The following is a 22,500-nucleotide window of genomic DNA, read 5'->3' as shown; positions in this document are numbered from 1 at the left end:
AATGTTAGCATGGACAAACAAGCAAAAAGAGGAGAGCAGCAATATTTGCACACTGTACAATTCCTAGATTCCTGGGATGCAAGTATGAAACTTAGCATTACTTTGATTTCGTCCCCCTCTGGTAATGTCCAGTAGTGCACTATACTGCATGACAGGAATGATAAAAGAGTAAACATAGACTTCTTGCTTCCATGACAGTGGCAGGACTCTGCGTCTCAGTAGGCAGATTACACCCTTCGCTACATCTTTAGCACCCTGAGTCTTCAATGCTATCTTTAGCACACTAAAGCTATCTTCACTGCTATCTTTAGCACCCCGAGTCTTCAATGCTATCTTTAGCACCCTGAGTCTTCAATGCTATCTTTAGCACCCTGAGTCTTCAATGCTATCTTTAGCACCCTGAGTCTTCAATGCTATCTTTAGCACACTAAAGCTATCTTCAATGCTATATTTAGCACCCTGAGTCTTCAATGCTATCTTTAGCACACTAAAGCTATCTTCACTGCTATCTTTAGCACCCTGAGTCTTCACTGCTATCTTTAGCACACTAAAGCTATCTTCAATGCTATCTTTAGCACCCTGAGTCTTCAATGCTATCTTTAGCACACTAAAGCTATCTTCAATGCTATATTTAGCACCCTGAGTCTTCAATGCTATCTTTAGCACCCTGAGTCTTCACTGCGATCTTTAGCACCCCGAGTCTTCAATGCTATCTTTAGCACCCTGAGTCTTCAATGCTATCTTTAGCACACTAAAGCTATCTTCACTGCTATCTTCAGCACACTAAAGCTATCTTCAATGCTATCTTTAGCACACTAAAGCTATCTTCAATGCTATCTTTAGCACCCCGAGTCTTCAATGCTATCTTTAGCACCCTGAGTCTTCAATGCTATCTTTAGCACCCCGAGTCTTCACTGCTATCTTTAGCACCCCGAGTCTTCACTGCTATCTTTAGCACACTAAAGCTATCTTCACTGCTATCTTTAGCACACTGGAGCTATCTTCAATGCTATCTTTAGCACACTAAAGCTATCTTCACTGCTCTGCGCCTCAGCTATGGCTGGTGCTGTGGGTTAGGGTTAGGTCCTCACCCAGCACTTTGGAGCCCTGGTTGGGGCCGTTGGGCAGCAGCCAGTCGGGGGTGTAGTGAGTTCCTCTCAGGACGATGTGCAGTTCCCCGCTGAAGGGCTCGTCCTCCCAGCCTGCTATCAGACGACCTCCCTGCAGGACAGAACACAATAGGCTTAACTACGTGATAAATCTTGGTGTTGGAGATGACACTGACACTGTAAGTCTCCCTGACAGACACCAACACAGCTGACTGTTTGTTTCTTTTTTTACGTTTGGTATATCCCATAATATCCCAACACATCAAAAACAGAATATCACAGCAAAAAGTAATTGACAAGGTTAGGAATAATGATTTTTAATTGAAATAATAATTGTGTCTTTCTAACTTTGCTTTCGTCAAGGAATCCTCCATTTGCTTTTCTTGCCAAAACAAGGACATTTCCAAGTGACCCCTGACCTTTTAAATGGCAGTGTATATCGTTATAGTTATGCTATTTGGCTTTTGTCCACACCAACTTACAATATTTGAGAGCTTAAAATATTTGAGAACAGTGTAAACTAAATGTTTCTAAATGATAGATATATAGATAGATGGATACTTTATTAATCCCGAGGGAAATTTAGGTTGACTTTTTTATAGGGAGAAATTACAGCATAACATGAGGAGAGGGGAGGAGAGAAAAAAAGGCGACCCCCAGACTATGCTCCTAGAGGAGTACAATGTGGGAACAGGAAAAAAAAACCTCAGCACATAAGCACATACATTTACAATAACAACATTACAGAAACATGACTTGCACATAACAACATTACAGAAACATGACTTGCAACGGGGAGAGGTTCTGTGTGAGCGCACCTGAATGGAGATGTAGGTGGCGTCCAGGACGATTGTGTTGGCTGTGGAGCGTCTGGAGCGAGAGGAGGACGTGGTGTCATGTCATCGGGGACCTCCAGGACACCCTGCACCGTCAATCTGTTCAGAGGAGGGGTGTCTTCATCTAGCACCATCCAAGACCCTGTGGACGCAAAACAAGTGAAGAAGATTGTGGAGGCGGTGGTGTTTGATGATGATGATGAGGATGAGGACGATGAAGGTAAAGAAGGCTATGATGGTGGTGCTCGTGATGGTTGATGTCAGTGATGGAGATACTGGAGTGTGTGGACAGTATGAACAGTGCATTCAGACATGTATGTGGACACGTACGTATGTGTATGTGTACATCAGATGACTGTGTTTCTAGAAGCAGTGTTAAACACTGAGTGAACTGTTAACTACAGTAGAGGATGAGCAGGTTACCTATTGGGATAACCACATCAGACCCCTCTCTGGGCACGGTGAACTACATTAAAGGAGGAACAGGTTACCTATTGGGATAACCACATCAGAGCCCTCTGGGCACGGTGAACTACATTAAAGGAGGAACAGGTAACCTATTGGGATAACCACATCAGAGCCCTCTGGGCACGGTGAACTACATTAAAGGAGGAACAGGTTACCTATTGGGATAACCACATCAGAGCCCTCTCTGGGCACGGTGAACTAAACACTGAGTTAACTGTGAACTACAGTAAAAGAGGAACAGGTTACCTATTGGGATAACCACATCAGAGCCCTCTGGGCACGGTGAACTACATTAAAGGAGGAACAGGTTACCTATTGGGATAACCACATCAGCGCCCTCTCTGGGCACGGTGAAGTTGTTCTCAGCAGACGAGAGCCAGAAGGACTCGCTGGACCAGGAGCTGTGGGTGTACAGAATGAAATGAGAAGCTTTTAGACGCAAGTTTGTTACAACTGTGTGTGTGTGTGTTTGTGTGTGTGTGTGTGTGTGTGTGTGCGTGTTTGTGTGCGTGGGGGGGGGGGGTAAGTGTAGGTGTGGGTGTGTCACGAGTTGGAACATTGTTTGGCCTCTAGAGGCCGCCAAAGACACTCTGCCTGTTGTGTTTCTATGTGCTTTGTGTTTTGTTGTCCATGTGCTTTTACCCCGACCTTTCACCTGTTATGTTTACTTCCTGCCTGTTTGTTTTGCCACCATTTTGTGTTCCCACCTGCTCATCAGTTAGTCACATGACCAATTCACTTAGCATGTATCCCTGGCCCTTTGGCAAACTCATCACTGAGTCACTGAGTGGTCTCTGCAACCCAAGTCACCAAGTTGAAGTAATCTCTTGTCTACCCGTGAGTTTTTGGATATTCTTTCTTACTGTTTAGCAGTTAGATGTTTTTAGTTTTTGACTTGTTCTGGAGCGTGCATTTACCTGGCTTGTCTGCCCTGTTTTTGGCTAAGTTATATCTTTAGTTCATTTCTTTGGGATCTTCTGCGTTTTTGGGACTTTCCCTTCCTCTGTTTTTTCTTCTGGATCTGTGTTTTTCTCAGCATTGTTACACACTGGTTCAGCAATTACGGTGGCCTCAAGGATTCAATCCCTGACTCCGGCCTGACAGAAAGACTCTGTCATGACGGGCCCAGCAGACACACCTGCTACTGTAAACTACACTGAGTTTGAAAGGACGATGGAAACACACGGTCAGGCCCTGACCAGCCAGCAGGAGATCAGGAGATTAGCTGCTGTGGCAGTTGGGCCAGACACCTCAGAACCTGACTCCTTCAGCTCCCGAAACAACCCCTGCCCCCCCGGATCAGTGAACGTGTGGGTGTGTGTTTGTGTGTGTGTGTGTGTGTGTGTGTGTGTGTGTGTACATGTGGCTGTATGTGTGTTTGTGTTTGTGTTTGTGTGTGTGTGTGTGTGTGTGTGTGTGTGTGTTTGTACATGTGGCTGTGTGTGTGTGTGTGTGTGTGTGTGACTCACATAAAGTCATCAGGCCTTCGTGAGGGTAGCGGGGGGAGTGTTGCTGGGGGAGGCGGTGGGGGGGGCTGGCAGGTGGGGTAGAAGCAGCTGAACACCTTGAAGTCCACATTCCTGTCCACTACCTCGGGGTCCACACTGGAACGACGTCTACGGCGGCTGTGAGAGTCCTGTCCGGACACTGAGAGAGGCAGAGACAGGCAGATCAGTCTTATGTGTCTCGTGCACGGCAATCAGTCTTTCATCCAGTGCACTTTACATGCTAGTCAGTGCAGTCAATATCTTAGCCTTACAAGTTAGCATCATAACCAGTGCAGTTACTGTGCTAGCCAGTGGAGTCAATATCTTAGCCTTACAAGTTAGCATCATAACCAATTCAGTTACTGTGGTAGCCAGTGCAGTCGATATCTAAGCCACTTAAGTGTCCTAACCAGTGCAGTGAATATCTTAGCCTGTCAAGCTGTTCAATGTCTAGTTCACTGGAGTCAATGTCTTATCCACTGCAGTGTGTGTAGTGAGTGTGATGCCTAGAATTAGAAGTGGGGTATGCATATATTAAAAGTGTCTTGAGTTGAACCAAAGTCATTAGGTCTTGGCCATTATCTAACTTCCCGAGGACAACAACTCAATGGGGCTCAGGATTCTGACACAACATGCACACACCCTGGCAGTAGTGTGGTTGTGTTACTATTACACAAAATATGATACATAAACCTTTTATGATATGAGGCAGAAATATTGATGTTTGAAAAAGGTTATTGGTTTCAACCACATCAAATTATTCTATTGAAGGGTCGTGAAACAGACACAGTGGAGAAATGGTGGTCAGAGTTGACCACTAGGGGGCAGTAGAGACGCTTTACCTAAGTAGTACAGGTTGTTGGTGTTCTCGTCGATATACCAGTCTCCATTCACATTATCATCATTCGTCAGAGGGGAGGAGGAGCCATTTCTCTTGTCCATGATGAAGAAACTGTCTGGACTCTGAGTCAGATTGTGGTTGATGATGATGAACTCGTCGCGCTGTGAGCGTGTGTGTGAGTGTGTGCGTGAGTGTGTGTGTGTGTGTGTGAGTATGACAGAGGACAGAGAAGGAGGAAAGAATGGCCAAGATGAGAATTAGGAGAAACTAAAGAAAACCTAAACCAAACACTTCAGCTTTATTTTGATGGGTCATGTGGCTTACCTTAAACCCATAGAAAGTGGAGTCATATGATATGTTGGTGATCTGAGCCACGCCATCAAAGTGCCACCTGTATGTCTGTCCAGACGGAAGCATCGCCATCCAGCCAAACTTGTGAGTCATCCTCTTCTTCATGTATGGAACCTCACTTGCACCTATAGAGCAAACGGTGCAACACTCTTGATTATCAGGGTATAGAATGTGTAGAGATGCTAGAGATGCTAGTGCTAGATGCTATTGAGGCTAGTGCTAGCGATGCTATGGCACTCTTGATTATCAGGGTATAGAATGTGTAGAGATGCTATTGCACTTGATTATCAGGGTATAGAATGTGTAGAGATGCTATTGAGGCTAGTGCTAGAGATGCTATTGCACTCCTGATTATCAGGGTATAGAATGTGTAGAGATGCTATTGAGGCTAGTGCTAGAGATGCTATTGAGGCTAGTGCTAAAGATGCTATTGCACTCTTGATTATCAGGGTATAGAATGGGTAGAATAGAATGTAGATAGAATGGGTTTTTGTCTAAGATACAGAGTTAAGATTTGTCTTGTTTGGAGATTAACACAGACAGATATGGCAGTAAAATCGTTATCCAAAAAATTAAGGATTTTGATTATCAGGGTATAGAATGTGTAGATATGCTAATGCACTCTTGATTATCAGGGTATAGAATGTGTAGAGATGCTATTGCACTATTGCACTTATCAGGGAAAAGAATACTTCCTTTGCTTGTGGTACTATGTGTAGACATGCTAGTGCCTCCACAAGGGGTCACCTTTGTGTCACTTTTGTGAAATCCTTCACACTTTTTCACTCACTATTTCATGTGCGTCTATGAATGTGCACTTGTATGCATATGTATGTTTGTGTGTGTGTGTATGAGTCTGTGTGTCTGTATGTATGTGTGTGTGTGTGTGTATATGCGTATGTGAATGCACACATGTATGTATACAGTATGTGCATAGAGGACTCACCAAAGTCATTGGAGAACATGGCGAGGTTGCTCTCCAGGGAGGTGTGTGTGTGTGTGTGTGTGTGTGTGTGTGTGTGTATATGCGTATGTGAATGCACACATGTATGTATACAGTATGTGCATAGAGGACTCACCAAAGTCATTGGAGAAGATGGCGAGGTTGCTCTCCAGGGAGGTGGGCGTTGGGTGGTTGAAGGCCAGGCGGTGGAAGCTGACGCTGGGATCACAGATGACCCCGGGGAAGCCAACGCTCCAGTCATCGTGAGACGTGCATAGGGCCGGGTCCAACAGAGGGCTCGCTGGCACCACCTTACTGCCCGCAGAGCCTGGTCATAATATAACATATTACAGAGGTCATAACATAACATCTTACAGAGGTCATAACATCTTTCAGAGGTCATAACACATCAAGAGATCATAACATGAATCTGGTTATCAAATTACATATTATAGAGGTCGTAACAGGAACCTGGTCATGACAGAGAGGTCAGAACATGGACCCAATCAGGTCCTTGCGAGATTGGTGAGGTATTGTTGGCAATTATCAGTCTAATTATCTCAACTGTGTATGTCACAGCAACGATAAAAGATAAATATTCATCTGAAGTTATTATTTAGATGTGTAAGTAATCAAAGGCCTCGGAGCCCATTTTGTGGTGTGTGTTGTTTGAGTACCTGTGAGGGAGCCATCCAGGTCGACGAGGTTGACCTCGTGCTCCCACCTGAAGCCAGCCTTGTGGGGCGAGTTGTAGTACTGGATCCCAGAGAACCGGGCACCCCATCCCCCGCAGCGCTCCTTGCAGGTCCCGTCAATCGCCGCCACTCCGATGGCCGTGCAGCCTGGCCGGTCAAAGTTCATGAATGTGCTGGAGAGGACGCTCATGCCGTCGTCCAGCGGCAGGATGACCCCTCTGGTCGAGCAGTAGTCATCGCCCAGCAACAGCTCGTCCACGTGGCCAACCAGGGTGCTGTTGACCACCGCCGCCCCGGCCTCCTCGCTGAAGTCCCGGACGTAGCTGCTGACGATGCGTTTCCCCTCGATGCCCGCCTTCTCGTTGTTGACCATGACGAAGCCGTTGAACTGCACGGCGCCCACGTCCACCCACTCCGCCCCCTTCTCGCAGTTCCAGGCGGTCAGCGAGCGGAACACGGCGGGCTCGGGCACCTTGCTCCGGCACCTGCCGTCCCTCACCGGGTAGTACTCCTTGAAGATCCACAAGCCGAACCAGCCCTGCGAGTGGGCCGTATTGTTGGCGAACTCGCCCAGCGGCACGCGCTGCTGGCAAATGTTCGGGTCGTAGCTGGGACCGTCGGGATTCTTGTGCATGCGGTACCAGAACCCAAAGTGGGTCCCGCCAACAGCGGTGTTGTGCCGGATGACGTTGTCGGGGTTGGTGACCCAGTAGGCGGCGGGCGTGACGTCGTCGTTGAGCAGGCTGGTGCTCTGCTTGACGAACACGGCCAGGTTGTACTGGAGCACGTTGCCCGTCTCGATGCCGTCCTCGATGAAGAAGGCGCCGCCCATGATGTTGTAGATGACGTTGCGTTCCACCAGGAGGCGGTGCGTGTTGTGGATGGTCACGGCGCGGTTGTAGGTCTGGTGGAGGGCGCAGCCGCGCACGTACGACTTGAAGTTGACGTCGCCCATCAAGTGCCAGTGGATGGGGTAGCGGCCCAGACGGAAGGCCTGGCCTGCGTTGAAGATCTGTGGAGGGTGACACACTCTATAATGAAACCCCTCCCAGGCTCTCCAATGATGCGTCATCATAATATCCAATATTCCAACATCTAATATTCCAACACATTCCGATTCTAGCATCAACACTGCAGTGAGAGTGCATCATAACATAGAGCTGGGTTCTGTAATACAATGAATATTCCCTGAAAACAGGATTAAGAAACTTCAGAATTATAAAAGTAGGTAGCTATTGAAAAAAAGGATTCAGTCAACATTATCATTTCTTTTTGGAGAGAAGGATTAAACTGCCTAGCTGACCCAGTAGCTGGTAGAAGTCAGTTCATGATGAATATCAAAAAGTATAAATGCACACAACAAAAGTTATGGAGAAAGAACTTCAGTGATTATGGGACTGTACCTCAACGTGTTCAATCCTGCCGATGGCCAGGTAAGTGATTACGGGACTGTACCTCAACGTGTTCAATCCTGCCGATGGCCAGGTTTATCAGTGATTATGGGACTGTACCTCAACGTGTTCAATTCCGCCGATGGCCAGGTTAGTGATTATGGGACTGTACCACAACGTGTTCAATTCTGCCGATGGCCAGGTTAGTGATTATGGGACTGTACCTCAACGTGTTCAATCCTGCCGATGGCCAGGTTTATCAGTGATTATGGGACTGTACCTCAACGTGTTCGATTCCGCCGATGGCCAGGTTTATCAGTGATTATGGGACTGTACCTCAACGTGTTCAAAGCTGCCGATGGCCAGGTTAGTGATTATGGGACTGTACCTCAACGTGTTCAATTCTGCCGATGGCCAGGTTCTCTCCAGGTCTGGGGGCGTGGAACATGATGCAACCTCCAAACTGGTCACTTCCTGTCTCCTCTCCAAACCTCCCCTGGAAGCAGGTCTGTGTCGCAAACTCACCTGACCCCCCCAACCAAGATGGATATAGTTTATATTTGGGCATTTAACTGCTGTACAGTATGTTCACGATATACTAAACATTTGCGTTTACAAAATCACGTGGTATCACAAAAACGATAATCATTAACACAGGGTATTACTGTATGTGGATTATATCTTTCAAAAATACCCTATTAACACTGTTGGTGCATGCGCAAGTACAGTTTTTACATTTGCATCTTCAACACTGTACTTAACCATGAGTCACGTCTTCAACACTTTACTAAACCATGAGTCACTAAACCATGAGTTGCATCTTCAACACTTTACTAAACCATGAGTCACATATTCAACACTTTACTAAACCATGAGTCACACACTTTACTAAACCATGAGTCACACACTTTACTAAACCATGAGTCACACACTTTACTAAACCATGAGTTGCACACCTGTGTTAAAGCCGTCTGGACAGGCCTCCACCTGGTCGTTCCACTCAGCGTTGTTCGATCCGCGCACCACAATGTTCCTGGTGAGGAGTCCCACCTCTGCCCTGGCCTCGAACTCCGTCCCATCAGGCAGCGTGACGGACACCCCCAGATGGGTGTACTCCAGGGGCTCCGTCAGCGTGAGCGTCCGGCCATCTGCGGACACTGAGGAGATGATCCTCACCTCGTTCTCTCTCTGGCTGTGCCTGTGGGAGTCACACACACAGACACATGTGGCTGGTAGGCAAGGGTGCTGATTTTCAAGGCTGACTTGCCATGAGATTGACAAAGATTGACCAAAACAATAGGTTTTTTTCAGCATGAGACGCATTGAAGTCAATGGAATGTTCCGGGTGCTAGCGTGAGATACGAATCAAACGTGTATGTCCTCAACCCTATGGTTGGCAGCTGATAACTTAACATGTGCCTTTGACCTTTGACATTGTGCAAAGCACTTGGAGTCAAGGTTTTTTAAGGATCTGATGTCATGTAGTTTGGGCAGTATTTTCAATAGTAACACCGGTGTTCCGATCATTTAAGGCCATCAAGTCAGGCGCCTCTCTCCCCCTCTCGAAGCGCGAGCCTGGGTGATAAAGTCAGCTTTAGACTTCACTTTTACTGGCTTTAGCCTCTCATTTATTTATTTCAGAGCTTAAATAAACTGCGAGCTGAAAAAGCCCTTTGGGGAGATGAGGACTAAAATCAATGGTGTTGAAAGCAGGCTCTTTTCATCAGATCAGGTACTGAACACTATGTCTGTCTGCTTTCTGTTTTCAATAAAAATATATCTTCGTTTGAACTTTTTCTTCTTGAAATACAATCCAAAGGTGGTTGTATAATGAGTGGTATCAGGTGCCTATCGTGTTGCTGCTGGTGTTTACCTGTGACCAGTGGTGGCGATGACCACCTGGTCTCCGCTCCTCCAGGTGACCGGGTGTGTGAGGACCAGCGTGGACGAGCCGCTCCCAGCCGTCTGGGCGAGGCGGGTCCAGGTGACGGGGACGGGGATACCTGGAGAAACCGGTTGAGAGCGATACAGACCGTAAACAGAGAGCTGTACTGCGGGGGCATTGGTGGGGACAGTGGTGTGTATGTCAGGGGATTAGCACCTCTCTGTGTCAACTCCGACCCGAGGGGGGCAGTCTGACGTAACTTTAGCCCCTGGGGGAAGGCAGTTTTGGGACATTTGTAATCTAGTCTCTTTTAGAAAGGAAATCCTGTAAATCATGATTGTGGAATCATGTTTTTCTTTTATTTGATATGAAATATTTACGGTTAGACATGACCCAGTTGAATTGCTATACTGAAGTCATGGAAATGATGAATCAGCCCAGTGTAGTGAAGCATCTGTGTTCATCTGCTGTTGATTAAGACTTCAAACACACTACATTTCTGTATGCAGTCACCTGGGTGCACCCCCATTTCCATTCATGGGTGTATCACTATAAAACAGTGGTACAGGGGGTAGAGGAGTCGTTTAGTAATCGGAAGGTTGCTAGTTCGACTCCCCACTCCTCCTTACCAAGTGTGTAAGTGTCCTTGAGAAAGGCACTGAACCCCTAAACTGCTCCTGATGTATAAATGCAATTTCCTCGTACGTCGCTTTGGATAAAAGCGTCTGTTAAATGACTAAATGTAAAATGTAAAAATATTCATTGATTGTCATCTTTACCATCGAGCGTCATGTTGCCGTACATCCTATCTTAATAGACTGTTCGAAATCAACGGTTTTTGAGATAACTTCCCCAGAAAGGACCTCTCTCGTCAGACACCTGTCCAACTAGAGATCAAGGATTAGACAGCTATCTAAGAATCCGAACACAGACCTGATGTATAAATGCAATTTCCTTGTAAGTCGCTTTGGATAAAAGCGTCTGTTAAATGACTAAATGAAAAATGTAAAAATGTTCATTGATTGTCATCTTTACCATGGAGGTCCAGCACTCCCTCTCGCACCCCCAGGGTCTTGGCTCCGTACACAGGCAGCTCGGGAGAGCGCAGGTGCCCGTGAAGCGTGATGATGGCCTTGTGCTGGAACGGTTCCTCTTCGGTTCCGACCTGCAGCGCTCCTCCGTCCGTGATCAGGATGTTCTCCGCCTGAAGTTCTATGTCCTGCTCATCAAACACCAGCTTTCCGCCTATCACAGGAGGTCAGGGGTCAGAGGTCAGGAGGTCAGGAGACGAACAAGGGTTAGACATTTTATTTGGGAAAGGGTGTTAGACTTTACATACTATTTAATCTATAGTATCCTAAAAAACAAAAAGGTATAAAGAAATATAGAATATGCACTTTACACTCAAACAACAAACAAACTCAAACACTCAAACACTTTACACTCCTATCACAGGAGGTCAGGAGGTCAGGAGACGAACAAGGGTTAGACATTTTATTTGGGAAAGGGTGTTAGACTATTCAGTACTATTTAATCTACAGTATTCTAAAAGAAAAAAAGGTAAAAAGAAGAAACATAGAATATGCACTTTACACACAATACACTCAAACTAAAACTGAAAGTTCATTTGTGTATAAACTGTAAGGTAAACATGAATGGCGTGGACCATATAACATTTGAATTAAAGTGTAAAACAGTGTGAACTAACTCATATACAGTGTGACAGTTTATTGTCTGAGGTTATATGGTACAGCAGTGTGTCTGTCCACTGAATAGGGGGGACAGTGGTACAGGCGGTAGAGAAGTCGTTTAGTTATCAGAAGTAATCAGAAGGTTGCTAGTTCGATTCCCTGTCGAAGCGTCCTTGAGCAAGACACTGAACCCCTAATTGCTCCTGATGTGCAGTGTGCCATCAGTGTAAATGTAAAATGTGTATACATTGTAATTAAGTCGCACATATGTAAGTCGCTTTGGATAAAAGCATCTGCTAAATGACTAAATGTAAATGTAATGTAAATGAATCAGTGAGCCGTTGCTGACCTTGGATGAGGAGCATCTTGAGCACAGGGGTGCTGGCGTCCAGCAGGATGGTCTGGCCCTTAGTGATGACGGCGAACGAGCCCTTCTCAGGGGGAGAAAGACCACCCCAGGTGTACCGGGAGGACCACACGTCTATGTAGAAGAAGTCCGCCTGGTCCTGCAAACACAGACGAAAGAACACAGGGGTGAGCAAAGTGTGTGTGCAGTGTGTGTGAGGTGTCACAAAGTGAGTCACAACGGAAAAAACAAACATAAGACAGAGCAAGTTAGAGTGATAATGACAAAATTAGTGAAGCTGGAATATTCAAAGTAATTCAAACAAGTCTGATGAGAGTTTGTCTTCCATTCCAAAACCTTGAAACCTACACTTTACTGAACAACAACCTGTCAACACTTTACCACTTACTGAACAACAACCTGTTTACACTTTACCATTTACTGAACAACAACCTGTTTACACTCTACCATTTACTGAACAACAACCTGTCTACACTTTACTATTTACTCAACAACAACCTGTCTTCCACCTAGCTTCCATACTGAATTATGCAGTAAGAGGAAGAATTCCAGAATTTGATGAAGAGCTCAATCTTCAGCATGAGTTCCACAGGTGCATGTGTGCGCCCTTGGCCTCCTCACCATCAGAGCAGTGCCCCTGTCCCCAATCTGAACTCACCATCAGAGCAGTGCCCCTGTCCCCAATCTGAACTCACCATCGGAGCAGTGCCCCTGTCCCCAATCTGAACTCACCATCGGAGCAGTGCCCCTGTCCCCAATCTGAACTCACCATCGGAGCAGTGCCTCTGTCCCCAATCTGAACTCACCATCGGAGCAGTGCCTCTGTCCCCAATCTGAACTCACCATCGGAGCAGTGCCACTGTCCCCAATCTGAACTCACCATCGGAGCAGTGCCCCTGTCCCCAATCTGAACTCACCATCGGAGCAGTGCCCCTGTCCCCAATCTGAACTCACCATCGGAGCAGTGCCTCTGTCCCCAATCTGAACTCACCATCGGAGCAGTGCCCCTGTCCCCAATCTGAACTCACCATCGGAGCAGTGCCTCTGTCCCCAATCTGAACTCACCATCGGAGCAGTGCCTCTGTCCCCAATCTGAACTCTGTGTGTGTGTGTGTGTGTGTGTGTGTGTGTGTGTGTGTGTGTGTGTGTGTGTGTGTGTGAATTTGATGAAGAGCCTCCTCACCATCGGAGCAGTGCCCCTGTCCCCAATCTGAACTCACCATCGGAGCAGTGCCCCTGTCCCCAATCTGAACTCACCATCGGAGCAGTGCCCCTGTCCCCAATCTGAACTCGCACTTTAGTCTCCTGAGACCTGGGCTGGGAGTTGGTGACGCAAACTACGTGTGTTTGGTTGGCAGACTGCACGTCACACACAGATCCGGCGATGGTCACACTAACTTCACTGCTGTTCGTGCTGCAGAAAGAGGTGAGAAACACTTATGTGAGAAATGATATCAGAGAAATTTCATATGACATTTCCTTTCATATCTTGAATTGTATTGCATTGAATCTGCACTGTGCACATATGAAGGATAAAGGTTGTACAAAGAGTGTTCAGACTAGAAGAATAATTCTACATTAACATTATTAATTCCATTATTGGCATTTTAATATTTGTATTTAGATCATTTCATTAATTTAGGTTTTCAATATGATTTGAGCACTGCTACTCTTAATACCTGCAAAAACACCAATCATAACCATCTTCATGATATTGTCATGTATGTATTCAATGAATCTATTTCTGTTAAAACCGGTTCACTCAACTTTGACTTATGTGACAGATTTCACGTATCTATTCATGACACTGAGTTCAACATAGCATGAAAAACACCTCAGCGAGGCATAGGAATCAAAACTCTCTGGTGCCTAAAACAAAACCAGACTCGTGGACAACATGGTTTCGCACCCTGAGGCGCTAATGTAAGGGTGCTCCCCCTCCCCATTGTTCCAGCCCGCACTCTGAAATTTGCGAGCCGCGTGTATCGTCGCCAGTCTCGTGCCTCCCGCTGGGTGCCCGCCTCGGCGAGGCGTTACCTCGGTGACGCGCCGCGTCAGGGAGGATTTGTACGGAGTAGTCCATTTTGATACGTTCACAGAGTCTTTGCCGTTCACCCGCCTGCCTGGGAGGCTGTGGGCCAGAGGTTAGCTACCCCCCGGCAGTCACTTTCCGTGTGAAAGAAGCAGACGCATCACAGTAGTCTGTTAACATGCAGGACAGCGGCAGCTAGAAATGCAAGCCACTGAAGTACGCACATTTAATCACAAACATCTCAAACGCCGTGATCTTGTGTTATTTTAAAATCTACATTCCTTCTCGAATCACAAAGGCTGCTCATCACAGAACAATAGAGAACAAGAGGTCGTAACTCTTAGATAACTTCCAATGAACTGTTAAATCCTTTAGATAGGATCTCTTTTGTACTGGAGATAAATGCCATCTTACCGTTGGCGGGCGGGACCTGGCAGTAGAGGTGTGTAGAGGTGGACGTGTCCCTGTGAACCTCACACTCACTCTCACAGATCCACACCCGGGAGGAGCTGGGCTCGAACCCGGTGCCCTCAACGCTCACGATGCTGCCCCCACCAACACCCCCTACCAGGGGAAAACACACACAAGTAGGACGACAGAAAGACATCAGTGATCTGCACAAATAAACATCAGATTCAGTATAAAATTAGAACACAACCAATAACCTGAGCAAATTGTGCTGAAACATTCACAAGAGCAGCAAGAGAACTATACTCAAATATTTTCAGCATATGAAAAAAAATATTAAGGAAAGTGTAAAGACATTTTAAGAACACTCATGATTGAATTGTCAAAACACATTTGAAGTTATTCAGATTGAAATATCTGATTTAGGTTTATATTCGGAGGCAAAGTTGATATGACCTTTAACTGAACCCTGAGGTCGATAGGCAAAGGTGATATGACCTTTAACTGAACACTGAGGTCAATAGGCAAAGGTGATATGACCTTTAGCTGAACCCTGAGGTCGATAGGCAAATGTGATATGACCTTTAGCTAAACCCTGAGGTCGATAGGCAAAGGCGATATGACCTTTAACCTTACACTGAGGTCGATAAGAGTGTTTTACCTTCGGAGGGAACCACCCCTGAGAGACGGAGCTCGTAGCTGAAGACCTCCTCGGACATGGCGTAACCTTTCAGTTTGTGCTGAAGCATGATGGGAAAGGTGCCGCCGGCGTGCTCACCCACGGCACACGTGGCCTGAGTGTCCGTTACCGCGGCAACGTTGCAGGCGACACCGTCTATCTCCACGGAGATGAGGCTGGCGTCAGAACCAAAGCCCGAGCCCGTTAGAGTGATGACTGTGTTGCTGGGTCCTGATAGAGATGGAGAGAGGAAAGGTTCGGTTTGGATTAGTATGACATCAAGGTGTTTATACTGTGCAGAAGAACACCCACACACCTACATCAGTATGAAATGAATGATCAAGCTCTCCACAGATAAGAAGATTTGGGTAAAATGCAAAGCAGGGTTAGGTTGACACCATGAGTAGAATACACAGTTCAAATTCACAAATTCATATGATTTTTTGAAAACTGTTTACTACAAAGTTGTTTCATGGATATACAAAAATTCAAAAGAGTTCAAATGCTTATAAGACATCAGAATGTCAGATGTCCATCTCAACATTTTTGTTTTACTACAAGAACTTTACTACTGAAAATGCTTTTAAAAACTCTAAAAGGTTGAAATCGTAAAGAGTTGCATTGCTTAAAAAAAAAGGCTGCGGTCGTTCCTACCTGTTGCCGGGCTGACGTGGGTGACCTCAGGTGTGTGTGCCTGTGAGTAGTTAAAGGTCAGCGCCGGGTACTGCACCTACCTGTTGCCGGGGTGACGTCGGTGACCTCAGGTGTGTGTGCCTGTGAGTAGTTAAAGGTCAGCGCCGGGTACAGCACCTCCAGCACCTCCACGAGCACCTCCACCAGCGCCGCATCATGAGGAGGGGTCAGGCAGCGCACCTCTCCCGGCGTCACCTCTGTGATCCAGCAGGGGGCGCCGTCCAGGCTCACACTGGTTGCTCCCGGCAGGAACCCATTACCCATGAGCACCAGCGGGGTGCCCCCAGCCGTGCTGCCCGCCGCGGGGCTGAGCGTGGCACGGGCGTCGCTGCTCAGGGTGGCACCATCCCCCCCCTGCGCCAACCCCCGGCTCATCACCACCACCCTCAGCGGGTGAGAGCCGCCGGGCAGCGGGCCGACGGAGAGGGTGATGGTGGTGTCGGTGACCTCCGTCACCTCAAGGCTGATCCCTCCGGCGTGGACGGACACGTCGTCGACATCGCTGCCGAACCCGGTGCCGTTGATGACCACGGACGTCAGGTTTCCGGTGACTGTGTCGGGGTGTACGCCAAACACGTGTGGTGCCAGCGAGGCGGAGTAGGTGAAGGTGCAGTCGCCCTGGCACGAGGAGGCAATGCTGCCCACGTGGACCACCGCAGGCCCACTACGGTCAGCAGTGGAGGACGGGGCCGTGCTGCACACAACCATGGTGTAGTTCGCCCACATGACATCACAAGGGAGGCCGTCCACTGTGACAGCTACGTTCTCTGAGAACCCAGAACCGCTGATGGTCAGCTTGGTGTGCCCGGTGGTGCTGCCGCTGGACGGGCTTACTGAGTCCACCACGGGCAGAACCACGAAGCGCCGGTCATATTCGCTGGGTGCGGTGTTGATGGCAGTGCCGAGGTTATTCACTCGGACAGAGACAGGAAGTGGGATGCCAATGTCCGCGCCACTGTCTGTGCGGAGCTGGCAGAAGATCTCTGTCTCAGTGTTGTTGACAACCTGGCAAGGGTGATCTCCAACCATCACCTGCATTAGAGCACATCTCAGTCAGTCACTCTCCTAAATGTGCTCAAATAAAATAATCGCTATATTTTCTTTGCAGTCATAATTGCTCTGTAAACACCGCACAACAAATATTCATCAACCTTTATCTATTTAGGCAGACACAATTATCCAAAGACAAGCTACAATTTGGACACAGATTTAAAGATTAAAGAATCTATGAGTTACTTTGCGCATAGCAAAAGTCTTAGGAGTTGAATTCAAGTCTCCTTAAAACATCTTAAGGTGTGTTGCATCATTTCAGGGATGAACTAAAATGAATATAAGTATATTTTAAAGAACTTGTTATTGTACCTCTAAAATGAATATAAGTATATTTTAAGGAACTTGTTATTGTACCTCTAATAAGAATATAAGTATATTTTAAAGAACTTGTTATTGTACCTCTAAAATGAATATAAGTATATTTTTAGGAACTTGTTATTGTACCTCAATGGCACAGCTCTGGGTGCCGAAGCCCATGCCCTGGATGTGGATGAAGTCGAGGGCATGGCCGCTGGCGGGCGAGATGGCGTGCACCGCAGGACTGGCACAGCTGCTGAAGCTGAAGGAGAGGCCTGCGCCCCCCGAGGAGGTCCCGTTAGAGGAGGAGGCCGAGCCGGGGCAGTCAGGGGTGGAGGGGACACACTCCTCCACAGACCTACTCACTCGACCCTGGGCTGCAGGGGAGTGGAAAAAAGGCTCATTTATCTTATTTTTATTTTTTTATTTTTTTATTTTTTTGACACTTATTTTTTTTCAAAGTTTTTTCACAGATACAGAGGAACAGAAAAGTAAACAAACACACAGACTGACAGAAAATAGTACAAAAACAAAAAACTTGACAACCACGAACATGCTGGATTGCATTGATTCCACAAAGTGATCCTGAGACATATACAGTTTTCAAACATCAACCTGTCATTGACATTTAAATAGAGTCCATTTCACCCATTTCTCTTCACATTGTTCTGCCTGTACTCTTAATCTCTGTGTTAGTTGTTCCATCACATACATCTCACTCACAATTTTCAGCCATTCATCTCGAGTTGGGGGGACCTGGTTTATACCATCTTTTTGTAATGGCTTTTTTTGCAGGCCGCTATCAAGATTTTGAACAAGTATCTGTCTGTTCTTTCATTTATCTTATTCTTATTTGTCTGTTTGCTTGATTGTTTAATCGCTTTGTTTTCTTTTCCATCCTTGGTCAAGCATGACGGAGGAGAGATCCTGATGTGTGTCATCATCATCTAGCCCAATGTTGAGGTCAGGTGCATGGATAAAACACTTAACCACTTCTCCAGTAATTTTTTATACTTAATTTCTGAGTTGTGTTTAATGTGTTTTGTTTATTTATTTTGTCTGTTTTGTTTTGTTATGGTTTGTTTATTTATTGTTGTATGTACTATGTAGCCTCAATCAGGGCATTGCTGCAAAAGAGCCCTGTGCTCAGTCAATTCTCCCTGAATAAACAATGATGATGATGATGATGAATAACAATTATAATAGTGGACAAATGTTAGTAATGTATATGAGGTGATATACTGTATGATCCATGATATTTGATGAATATTATTATATCTGTTTTATGATTTAATATCAGAACGGATACACTGTGATGTCTACCTGAGATTGTGTTGGCACTCTGAGATTCTTCTGAATGAAGAGTGCATTACAAATAAAATTAATTATTATTATTATTATTATTATTTTACCTGGTCTGATCAAAGCAGCGAAGTCTCCCACAGTGACGTGCAGCTCGATGCTGCTGTCCTCGACCCCTCGGACCGTCACCGACCCCTGCAGACTCTTCTGGCTGCTGTCGTCCACAAAGCCACTGCTGTAGTAGTACACACCAGGGGACGTGAACTGGTAGCGGAAGAAGCCTGGAGGAAGAGGAAGAGATGATGAAGAGGATAGCTGGATGTGGACGGAGGAAGAGGAAGGGATGAAGAAGAGATGGTGAAGAGGAAGAGATGGTGAGGAGGAAGAGATGATGAAGAGGATAGCTGGATGTGGATGGAGAGGATAGGAGGCTGGGTGAATGTGCTGAAACTGATATTACTACTAATTCAAACTAACTAAACTAATATAAAACTACCTGATTTTTAAGGAAAAAATTTAACTTTATTTTTTCTCTTGTGAGACCTCATGCTATAGTACGGTAATAGTTATTGTTATAAATATTAGGTTGCAATATTCTCCAAATCTTATCAAGTGCAATAAACTGTTGTCATGGATTCAATAAACAAATCAATCAATTAATTAATTAAGCAATCAATGCAATGCATCCAATGTATTATAAGGGATCCTTTGATGCCATGTTTGAAATGTGCTACTTATATCTTTGTTATAAGATACTGATCGTAACCCTACCTCCCATTTTATTATATACATTAAAGGATAATTTGCTGAACTATTTAGTAATTAGAAACTTAAAGTGGGGTCATTAGTGGTACAGGAGGTAGAGAAGTCGTTTAGTAATCAGAAGGTTGCTAGTTCGATTCCCTGTCGAAGCGTCCTTGAGCAAGACACTGAACCCCTAATTGCTCCTGATGTGCCATCAGTGTAAATGTAAAAAAAAATGTGTATACATTGTAAGTCGCACATATGTAAGTCGCTTTGGATAAAAGCGTCTGCTAAATGACTAAATGTAAATGTGTGTGTTTCTATGGAAGGGTACAATTGTGTGTGTGTGTGTTTCTATGGAAGGGTACGAATGTGTGTGTGTGTGTGTTTCTACAGAAGGGTATGAGTGTGTGTTTCTACAGAAGGGTATGAGTGTGTGTGTGTGTTTCTATGGTCATTAGAAGACTAAAAATGGATGTTATGTTATATATAGGCAGACAAACCTGTTTGTGGCCGACCACCGGAGGTGGAGACTAAAATGACACACAACATACTGGATGGGCGACATTTTCTGCCGGTCAGTGGTGTCTGTCAGCAGCGATGCCTTGACTATTTTCCCGTGTGAGCATGACAGCAGGCCCCAGGACAGCACAAACAATGGACGGTATTACGCAAAATGATGGTGTTTGTTTCTTATGTCGGGGGGTTTCTGCCTACGCCTTGACAACCAGCTCGTGAGACGCAAGACATATGCGGTGAAACGGGAACATGCAGTTCCTGTCTCGGTTGAGTCAAGATTTCAAAAGAGTGTCCTCACCTTTCATCATGGCTGCTTTGAGGTTTTAAATGTGTGATGCAACGAGGTGGAAATATTCCACACGAAACCTCCTTGGGTGAAAACTTTACCCAGAGTCCTAGCCTACAAGTATTCTTAAGAACACTCAAAGCTCAATGGCTTTAATATCTCTTGCTGTCTCATATTAAACTCAAAGCTCAATGGCTTTAATATCTCTTGTTGTCTCATATTAAACTCAAAGCTCAATGGCTTTAATATCTCTTGTTGTCTCATATTAAACTCAAAGCTCAATGGCTTTAATATCTCTTGCTGTCTCATATTAAACTCAAAGCTCAATGGCTTTAATATCTCTTGCTGTGTCATATTAAACTCAAAGCTCAATGGCTTTAATATCTCTTGCTGTGTCGTATTAAACTCAAAGCTCAATGGCTTTAATATCTCTTGCTGTGTCATATTAAACTCAAAGCTCAATGGCTTTAATATCTCTTGCTGTGTCGTATTAAACTCAAAGCTCAATGGCTTTAATATCTCTTGCTGTGTCGTATTAAACTCAAAGCTCAATGGCTTTAATATCTCTTGCTGTGTCATATTAAACTCAAAGCTCAATGGCTTTAATATCTCTTGCTGTGTCATATTAAACTCAAAGCTCAATGGCTTTAACACCTCTTTCTGTGTAATATTAAACTGTGTATAATCATATAGTGCATCTAGACATTAAAAAGGACACTGGTGCTTACCACTAGACTTACTACATTTAACCAGGCCACTATTGTGAATGTGTGAATCTAACCAGGCCACTATTGGCAATGGGTGAATCTAACCAGGCCACTATTGGCAATGTGGGAATCCCCTTCACCATTGCCTGCTTCCTTAAGTGAATCTAAAACACATATGGAAATAGATGTCATGCTTAAATAAAAAAAAGGTGTTTAGCAGACGCTTTTATCCAAAGTGTCTTACTCACAACCGACAGTGACTGGGAATCCAACACCAGCCAGTCCCTTACAGAGCGGTGACACTAACCACTTCAATACTGTTCATATCAGAGTGATGATGACTGACCACTTCAATAGTGTTCATATCAGAGTGGAACTAACGACTTCAATAGTGTTCATATCAGAGTGATGACGGTAACCACTTCAATACTGTTCATATTAGAGTAGATGTCTAACGACTTCAATAGTGTTCAGAGTGATGAGGCTAACCACTTCAATAGTGTTCAGAGTAGATGTCTGACCACTTTAATAGTGTCTCATATCAGAGTGATGATGACTAACCACTTCAATAGTGTTTATATCAGAGTGATGACGCTAACCACTTCAATACTGTTCATATCAGAGTAGATGTCTGACCACTTTGTTACGACCCCCTGTGCCCTGCTTACCCTGCCTGCAGTCCCTATACTGGCCATATGGAGGCAGCAGGCTGTGGACCTGCAACGGAGCATAATGAGCGGTGATTATCCACACCTGGCGCCAGGTGTGGATATAAAAGCACTGCTACGCCTGATGGGAGGCCCCTTCTCAGCTTCCGCTACTCTCACACACACTTTTGACAAACGCTCCTACTCACGTACATATCCACTTCACGCATCCACGCATCTTTGGAAACCCCTAGACTTTCTCCTTTGCATCAGAGTGTTCATATCAGAGTAGATGTCAGACGTACCAGTGGGGGTGTTGGTGTCTCCGCTGGTGAATGCGAAGCCATCGGGTGTGGTGCTGCTGGGGTTGGCCACGCTGAACACCCTGAAGCCAACGCCCTGGAGGAACGCCGGCGCCTCCCAACGCCACACCACCGTGTCCCCTACCGTGGCCAGCACTGCCGCAGGGCTCCATGCGTACCCCTCGCCATGAGCTGAAACATCCAGAGAGACACTCACATAAACACAAGTATTCACACATATACACACACACACACACACATGCACAAATACACACACACACACACACACACACAGACACACATACACACACACATATACACACACACACACACACCCAGACACACACACACACACACACACACACACGTGAAGAGACACATCTACAGAGGCCCATTAGGAAGGTGGTCTAGGAACATTCCACTATAATCTCCTCCAATCAGGCTTGAAGGGTGTGTGTGTGTGTGTGTGTGTGTTTCTGTGTGTGTCTGTAGCTTGAAGGGAGCAGGTAACAGACTGTTATGAAACCCTTTAGTTCTTCTAAGCACCTCATTAGAGGCTATAACTGTCAGATTAACGGCAGTGGTGTTTTGTCATGCTGTCAGACTCCCCCTCCCAGGAGCACAGGTGAGCACAGGTGAGCCCGGGGCCAAGAGTGGCGTGACTCCCCCTCCCAGGAGCACAGGTGAGCACAGGTGAGTTCCCCGGGCCAAGAGTGGCGTGACTCCCCCAACCAGGAGCACAGGTGAGCCCGGGGCCAAGAGTGGCG

General features: G+C 45.9%; 1 protein-coding gene across 1 annotated transcript in view; it reads right to left on the bottom strand.

The window, feature by feature from the left end:
• LOC116225061 (fibrocystin-L) overlaps nucleotides 1-22,500 on the bottom strand; it is a 68,500-nt gene that overhangs the window by 22,785 nt on the left and 23,215 nt on the right. The window contains 22 exon segments of the mRNA XM_042710720.1: nucleotides 1,092-1,221; nucleotides 1,928-2,008; nucleotides 2,011-2,087; nucleotides 2,726-2,814; nucleotides 3,883-4,060; nucleotides 4,743-4,902; nucleotides 5,066-5,217; nucleotides 6,172-6,363; nucleotides 6,713-7,742; nucleotides 8,510-8,646; nucleotides 9,078-9,319; nucleotides 9,995-10,124; nucleotides 11,042-11,251; nucleotides 12,047-12,203; nucleotides 13,322-13,497; nucleotides 14,053-14,187; nucleotides 14,490-14,660; nucleotides 15,166-15,414; nucleotides 15,918-16,908; nucleotides 17,374-17,603; nucleotides 18,639-18,809; nucleotides 21,737-21,925. Coding sequence (XP_042566654.1) covers nucleotides 1,092-1,221; nucleotides 1,928-2,008; nucleotides 2,011-2,087; nucleotides 2,726-2,814; nucleotides 3,883-4,060; nucleotides 4,743-4,902; nucleotides 5,066-5,217; nucleotides 6,172-6,363; nucleotides 6,713-7,742; nucleotides 8,510-8,646; nucleotides 9,078-9,319; nucleotides 9,995-10,124; nucleotides 11,042-11,251; nucleotides 12,047-12,203; nucleotides 13,322-13,497; nucleotides 14,053-14,187; nucleotides 14,490-14,660; nucleotides 15,166-15,414; nucleotides 15,918-16,908; nucleotides 17,374-17,603; nucleotides 18,639-18,809; nucleotides 21,737-21,925 — 5,277 coding nt within the window.

Source organism: Clupea harengus, chromosome 19 (assembly GCF_900700415.2).
Source record: "Clupea harengus chromosome 19, Ch_v2.0.2, whole genome shotgun sequence".
Taxonomy (NCBI): Eukaryota; Metazoa; Chordata; class Actinopteri; order Clupeiformes; family Clupeidae; genus Clupea; species Clupea harengus.
The sequence above is the reverse complement of the archived record's forward strand: the minus strand, read 5'-3'. Positions and strand labels throughout refer to the sequence as shown.